The sequence below is a fragment of the Carlito syrichta genome, unplaced genomic scaffold (assembly GCF_000164805.1).
Source record: "Carlito syrichta isolate Samal-C Ts95f unplaced genomic scaffold, Tarsius_syrichta-2.0.1 Scaffold301811, whole genome shotgun sequence".
NCBI lineage: Eukaryota > Metazoa > Chordata > Mammalia > Primates > Tarsiidae > Carlito > Carlito syrichta.
In genome coordinates this window covers 24076-32210 of record NW_007245907.1, presented here as the reverse complement: position 1 = coordinate 32210, position 8135 = coordinate 24076, and the positions used below count along the sequence as shown (strand labels likewise).

Genomic DNA, 8135 nt, shown 5'->3' with positions numbered 1-8135 from the left:
GACCCCGGCAAAGCCTGACACCGCCCCACCTGCCCGCTCCGGGGGTCAGGTATTGGCGGGGATACAGGTGGTCATCGGGGCCCTGCCCGACCTGTCCTCCTTCCCCAGAGCCCCAGAGGCGCAGACTAAGCCTGCTAGGGTAGAGATGAACAGCAGGAAGCTGCCCCCTCAGGGGAAGACGCCGGAGCCGCAGCTCCCCCAGGAGCACAGGCAGACCCCACTGGGATCGCCGGTGGCCTGGGGCCAGCACAGTGCCCAGGGCAGCGCTCAGCAGGGACCACAGACTCAGGACTGGGTAAGCAGAGGGAGCCCCTCCCAGGTCTTACCCCATCCCCACCTGCCTGAGGCTCCTCTCTGGAAACCCCAGGGACTGGCTCCGGGATGGGCTGGTTGCAGTGGGAGCAGAGAAGAGGCCTCTCGGTCAGGGGAGGGCAGCATGGGGACTGATAAGCACTGGGTGCTGGTTTGGGGGGCTCTCTTCTACATACCCCAGGATGGACGCCAAGAATGAGTCTGCACCCCTCTTGCCTCCAAGATCCTGGGCTGCCTGCCTCTGCTGGGCACTGCAGGGAGGCCACCCGAGGCCAGCAAGGGCATGGGCCACACCTGTCTCAGCCCCCCAGTTCCCCCATCCCAAGCGAGAGGGTGGCACGGAGCTGGAGATAGAGGGAGATCTAGGGGGCCGGTCGGCAGAAGAAAGATTTGTTGTTGAAAGTCATGACCACACTGAAACATTCACAGCCACTCTGCTTGTGACAGTCCCACACCAGAAACACACATGAAGACCCATGAGACACAATGAGCAGGGGAAGCCAGACCCCTGCCTATGTGGTTCCACCTTGGGAAGGTTCATAGCTGGGTTCAAAGATGGATTTGGGCTGTGATGAGACAGACACACAGGGATGTGTGTGTGTCTGCACGTGTGTTCCCAGGGCTGCTTGCTGCAGCCCCCTCATGCCCTCTAGGTCACATCCTTCAGGCCCAAATGTTTTCAATGTCCCCAAAAGGGTACTGACCGGTAGGGACCGTGGGGACCAAACCAGCAGACACAAGGTTCTTGTAAGGCCAACATCTCTTGACTAGCAATCCAAACCATAAACACCAATATGTCACCTGTCAGGTGATGGCCACTCAGGAGGAGGGACCCGGCATGGGCCTTCTGCCCTGGACAAGTAATGAGAAAGATTCCCCTGACATTGGGTCTGAAGGGGCAGGAACAAGGGGATGAGGGAAGATGTGTCTTGCAGGAACAGGGGGGCCCGCCGGCTCTTGGGCAGGGCAACCATCCGAGAGATGGACGGTGGATGTGAGCAATGGGGGTGGGGGACCCAGTGAGGAGGCAGGAGAGGGACTGAAGGATGATGGGCAGTAGAGGAGAGAGATTCGTGCCTGAGGTGGGAAGGCTGAGGGCATATGCATTTCTGCTGATTTACAGGCTTCTGGCTTGGGGACAGGGAATCTTCCCTAGAAAATACGAGTGCCCAGACGAGTTTACAGGTGGACACTCCTCAACAGGCAGTCAGTCATCTCCACTGGTGAGGTTTAACCCTCCCAGAGCCACTCTGGTACAGGACTGGTGTCACCCAATGCCAGTGCCAGAGGGTGGGGAAGGGAGAGGTAGGAGCCACAAGAAGACATTGTGCCCTTCTGGATGTAGATTGAAAAATCCTTGGCCGGGCCCAGTGGCTCAGCCTGTAATCCCAACACTTTGGGAGGCCAAGGCGAGTGGATTGTCTGAGCCCATGGGTTCGAGACCAGCCCGGGCAACTTGACAAGACCTTGTCTCTACAAAAAACTTAACTGGGTGTGGTAGCGCACGCCTCTAGTTCCAGCTACTTGAAAGACTGAGGTGGAAGGATTGCCAGAGCCCAGCAGGTTGACGCTGTGGTGGCCGAGAGGCGTGCCGCTGCCCTCCAGACTGGGTGACAGAGTGAGACTGCAGCTGAAAAAAAAAAAAGAAAAATCTTGAGTCAATAGTAAACCAAACCCAGCAGCACCTGTAAAACAGAACTCCCCAGCCTGCCAGGGGAGTGGGGCTCGTCCCTGGTTACAACTGTCCCAGCACTCAGAACAGGACCTAGCCTGTACTCAATGGTCAGTGGATATGGGAGTAAATGAAGCTATATGTGTTTTTTTTTTTTTTTTTTTTTTTTTGAGTTGTAGTCTCTGTTGCCCATACTGGAATGCAGCGGCCGCTCCCGGCCATCGCAGCCTCCACCTGCTGGGCTCCGGCGATCCTTCCGCCTCAGCCTTCCAAGTAGCCGGAATTACAGGCATGCGCTACCACGCCCGGCTGTTTTTTTTTAATTTATTGTAGGGATGAGGTCTTGCTGCCCAGGCGGGTCTCGAACCTGCGGGCTCAGGCAATCCACTCACCTCAGCCTCCCAAAGGCGCGGGATTACAGGCTGAGCCACCGAGCCCGGCTGAAGCTATATGTGAATAAGATAAAATTGTAACCCAAAAGCAAAGGAATTTGGAAATCTATTCATAAAATTCATTAACAGCAGGTGGAAAACCATGATTATCTCAATAGATGTTGAAAAGTAATGTCAATAGATTGTAGTGTTTCTCCTTAAAAGCAAAAGAAGTATCATAACGTACAGACTCTGGATAAGACAGCAAGAGTGAGCATTTCCATAACCTGATAGGAGAGCTCTCAAGAGCCTGCATTGAATACCACCGGAGAGTCTGTCAGATGCAAGAGGCAGACACCATGACATTGAACAGTCTTCTGGAAATTGGAGCCTGTGCAGGAAGTTGAGAGAGGCTGGTCCAAGGGCAGCAGGTTATCAGCACTTACCAATGCTAGTGTCACTAAAGCTGGTATACAGCTCCCCTGCTGAATTCCACTGGCTTAAAAACATTGAAACATGGTATAAATACCTGAAAGATAAAACAATCACTATTTGCAGCTAATATATTGTTTAATGAGAAAATCCAATTTTAAAGTAGCACAGATAAAAGAGGAAGTTTGGATATATGGTTACCATTCACAACTTAGTTTTTTTGTTTGTTTTTTGTTTTAAATAAGGGTTACTCTCACCCAGGCTGGAGTGCAGTGGCACTATCACAGCTTACTGCAGCCTTGACCTCCTCTGCTCAGTGGTCCTGTCATCTCAGCCTCCTGAGTAGGTGGGACTACAGGTGCATATCACCATGACCAGCTAATGTTTTTATTTATTTATTTATTTTTGGTAAGGTCTTGCTACGTTGCCTAGGCTGGTCTCAACCTCCTAGGTTTCAGCAGTCTTCCTACCTCAGCCTCCCAAAATGTTGAGGTTATGGGCATGAGTCACTGCACCCAGCCTTGGTAGTTTTTCTCTTTCCTTTTTTTTTTTTTTTTTTTTTAGTCAGAGTCTCCTCTGTCACTCCGGCTAGAGTGCAGTGGCACACTCATGGCCATTGCAGCCTCGACCTGCTGGGCTCAGGCGATCATTCCTCCTCAGCCTTTCAAGTAAGTAGAACTACAGGCACTCACCATCACATCCAGCTAACTTTTTGATTTATTGTCGAGCTGAGGTCTTGCCAAGTTGACCTGGCTGGTCTCGAACCCGTGGGCTGAGGCAGTCCTCTCACCTTGACCTTCCAAAGTGCTGGGATTATAGGCGTGAGCTACCATGCCTAGCCAGTAGTTTGTCAATACACTAAAAACAACCAATCAGAAAATGGAATGGAAAAAGAATCCTCAGTGATAAATCTGTTCTTGTGCAATACCTACATGAAGAACACTATAAAATGTTGTTGGATAACACGTAGAACACCTCATAGAAAAGCATACTATATTATTGGATGGGCAGATTTAATGGTTTAAACCTGACAAACTTCCCAGAATAATTCAGTACAAGCTCTTTTTTAAAAAACAGACTTTTCTTGAACTTGAAATTTTTATTCTAAATGTACATAGTATTTCTGGCAATGTATTAGTTTGTATTGCTGCATAACAAGTTTTCCCAGAGCAAAGCAGCTGAAGACAGAAATATTTTTATCTCTATAGTTTCTATAGGCCAGGAATTTGGCAGCTGCTCAGCTGGGGGCTTTGTTTGGGGTCTTGGGAGGTTGTAGTCAAGATGGCAGTCAGAGCTACAGGAATCTGAAAGCTGGGTGGAGGCTGGCTCACATGGCTGGTGAGTCTGCTAGACACCAGCTGGAGGCCACAGCTCCTCACCATGCAGGTCTGCAGAGCAACTCAAGCATCCTACCTGTGTGAGGCTGGCTCCCCCAGAGTCAGGGATTGGAGAGAGTGCGTAGAAGCTGTGATGAGGCTGGGCACAGTGGCTCACGCCTGTAATCCCAGCACTTTGGGAGGCGGAGGTGAGAGGATTGCCTGAGCCCCCATGGGTTCGAAACCAGCCTGGGCAACTTGGTGAGACCTCGTCTCTACAATAAATAAAAAAAATTAGCCAGGCATGGTGGCGTACGCCTGTGGTTCCAGCTACTTGGAAAGCTAAGATGGAAGGATCGCCTGAGCCCAGCAGGTCGAGGCTGCGATGGCTGTGAGCGTACCACTGCACTCCAACCCGGGTGATAGAGTGAGACTCCAAATCAAAACAGAAAACCAAAAAAAACTGTGATGGCTCTTGTGACTTTGTCTTGGAAGGCACAGTCCATGTCTGCAATGCCCTTTGGTTACTGTGGGCTGAGGCAGTTCATTCATCCTTGTTGAATGCAGGAGAGGACTCCATGGCAGCATGAATGCTAGGAGGTAGGCATTGTTGGATGCCATCTTGGAAGGCGTGGCTCATAGGCTGTGACTTAGACTATTGTCTTCAGGGCCCAGCAAATTCCAAGCAGGATACACACAAGAATTATATACCTGGAACCACCGTAGTGAAATTGCAGAATGCCAGAGTCAGAGATCTCAGGAGCAAGCATAGTGGAAGGACAGAGCCTTCAGGGGCACAGCAGTGAGGCTGGCGGCTTCCTTCCTGTCACACCACAGGCTTGTTAGAGCAGAATAACAGCATGTATGTACTCGGCGATCATGGGCAACCTCGGATGTTGTGCCCAGCAAAAGTATATTTTATGAAGATGGCTAATAAATAAACTTTTAAAATGATAATCATAAAAGCAAATTTGCCCCTTGCAGACTCTTACCTCAGTTCTGGAGAAGAGACCTCTGACAACACGAAAATGATCACGTTCTTCATTTAAAATGGATAAGAATGAGGGGTGCCAAAAAGGAAGCATGTAGGCAACCTGGAGCAGACATTGGGGTGCGAGCTATTGGCAGACGTCACTTAGCAAAAAGCCAAGGATGGGACCAGCACACCCACTCGCAAAGGTGTCAAGGTCAAGACGGTGCCTGTGAGTGGGGCCTGCGTGTTTTAGCTTCCTGTGTGACTTGAGGAGAGGAAGGAGATGTTTTAGGCTTGGGTGGGTTTGTGTGCATGTGGTGATTCCACCAAAGGAATGAAAAGAGAGCCATGTATGACAGGAAGGAAGAATGGGATAGAAACAGCACACGGTTCATGCAGGAGGAGGCAAGCAAGGACAGAGAAGAACACACACAGGCAAGATAACAGAGCACAGGGTATGGCAGCAGGTGAAGTCACAGGGTCTCACTCCAATATGTGAAAATGGACTAAGTGCTCCAGGCAAGACATGCCTAGGGAACAGCCAAATCCAGCGGCACACATGTGAGTGTGTGCAGAGTGATCATGGGCATATGGGCATATTCCAGCCCGGGCATCGGTTCACATCACATTTTGCTGTCACACTCAGCAGACTTGCTTGGATTTTGGAATTTGTGTGAACCTGACGGGCATATTTCTGAGCAAAAGAGGCAGGTGACACAATTGAGCGTCATGTGCTTTTTCCTTATTCAAAATTCAAAGACAGAAGTCAATAGTATGTTGCCAATATAGTCATAAAAATACAATTTGAAAAAAAGATGTTTTAAAACTTTATACAGTCCTTTTCCGGGGATGCTGTGTAAAGGCACTCAGAATGGTCCAGCATTTGACATACCATCATAGGCTTTCCTACAATACAACCTCTAACAAAACTAGGCTGTCCCGAGCCCCTTGTAATTAGATTGTCTACCTATATACCAAGAAGGTTCGGAAAGCACCACAGTCTGCTTGTGGCATGTGCCCAGGCAGACTTCGATGGGTTTGTGCTGTGAGATCTAAAGTTCTTATGAGGTTGTCCAAAACAAACAAAAAACATCTCAGCAGGGTCTGTGTTGGTTCCCTATGTGCAAAATATGTTCATGACAGGATCAAACGCGCTTTTCTTATCGAGGAGAAGAAAATCGTTGTAAAAATGTTGAAGGCACACGCAGAGTCAGAAAGCAAAATAAAGAAGTGAAGCTTTTTTTCTGTAATAAAAAAAGATTTGTTCTGTGTTTCAAAATAAAATTTTACACAGAAAAGGACCATACAACCATTTTAAAAAATAAAAGCAAGGCCTAGCCAGGCACAGTGGCTGAAGCCTGTAATCCCAGCACTTTGGGAGGCGAAGGCAAGAAGATTGCCTGACCCCAGGGATGTGAGACCAGCCTGGGCAACTTGGTGAGACCTCATCTCTACAGTAAATAAAAAAATAAGCTGAGTGTGATAGTGCATGCCTGTAGTTCCAGCTACTTGGAAGGCTGAGGTGGAAGGATTGCCTGAGCCCAGCTGGTCAAGGCTGTAGTGGCCGTGAATGTGCCACTGGGCTCCATCTTGGGCTCCAGTCTGGGCAGCAGAGTAAGACTCTGACTCAAAAATAAATAAATAAAATAAATTTTAAAATTAGCCAGGCATGGTGGTGTGCACCTGTATTTGGAAGGCTGAGGTGAAAGCATCACCTGAGCCCAACGGGTTGAGGCTACGGTAGGTGCGAGCATGCCACTGCACTACAACCTGGGTGACAGAGTGAGACTCCAAGTCAAATTAATAAATAATAAAAGCAAGACCTTGTATGCCTGTACTGAACTCTAGTGGTCATGGTTAATGTGGCATTGGGACAGAAGGGGGCAAAGACACCTCCAGTCTAGGATGGGTTTTCCAGAAATTGATCCTTGTATGGATCTGGGAATTTCATTGATGCTGAGCATGGTGTTTCAGGTGGTGGGAAACAGGTCTTTCAACAGTGACATTGCGGTGTGTGGCTGTCATGTAGAAGATGGTAGAGTGGCACGCCCCCTCTCACAAAATGCACACATGTACACACACACACACACACACACACACACACACACACACACACACACACACACACACACAATGTTAAGCCCAAATCATGCGAGCACTGGGAGGATATATGAGAGCAGTATGTAGACTCTGGGAGTGGGAAATGCCTGTCTTAGGCCAAACACAAACTCCTTGAAGGAAAAGCCCAACACATCTGACTGCAAAGTTTTTAAACATTTTTGTGTAATTGCAAACACAAATAACAGACTGGAAGAAAATACTTGTAATATTTATAACATTCAAATGTTTACCAAGAAGAATCTATGAAGAGATGCATGAAAGTAATGAGAAAACTATTTTTAAAACTGAATAGAAATGTAGACCTGGCATGATGGCTGATTCCTATAATCCTAGAACTTTGGAAGATCAAGGCAGAAGGATCACTTGAGCCCAGGAGTTCAAGACCAGCCTGGGCAACATAGCAATACCTCATCTCTACAATAGCATCTTTTTAAAAAATAACCAGGTATGGGGGCATGGGCCTGGAGTCTCAGCTACTCAGGAGGCTGAGGTAGGAGGATTGCCTGAGCAAGGCTGCAGTGAACCACAATCATGCCACTGCACTCCAGCCTGGCTGCCAGAGTGAGGCCCTGACTCAAAAAAATTAAAATAACATAGGAGACCAATCTTAGAAAGACATAAATAATTCTCTTTTAATTATAGCCACCTTAATCACACACATTTTATAAATTATCTTTCACGGACCTCATTATGACTTACACAGACCCCATCTCTGGCTTGTTTGGACTTTCTGTTTGGTCCTTTTTTTCTAGATAACCAGTCAATCTACTTTAGTACAAAAAATTACCAGCCAGGCTCGGTGGCTCAGCCTGTAATCCCGCGCCTTTGGGAGGCTGAGGTGAGTGAATTGCCTGAGCCCGCGGGTTCGAGACCCGCCTGGGCAGCAAGACCTCATCTCTACAATAAATCCAAAAATCAGCCGGGCGTGGTAGCGTGTA

The 8135-nt window shown here is 48.5% G+C and overlaps 1 protein-coding gene across 1 annotated transcript in view; it reads left to right on the top strand.

Annotated features, from left to right (window-relative positions):
• The first annotated feature begins 145 nt into the window (after nucleotides 1-145).
• The window catches only part of TEX22 (testis expressed 22), a 17877-nt gene continuing 9887 nt past the window's right edge, over nucleotides 146-8135 (top strand). The window contains exon 1 of the mRNA XM_021711012.1: nucleotides 146-295. Coding sequence (XP_021566687.1) covers nucleotides 146-295 — 150 coding nt within the window. The remainder of the gene's footprint in view (nucleotides 296-8135) is intronic.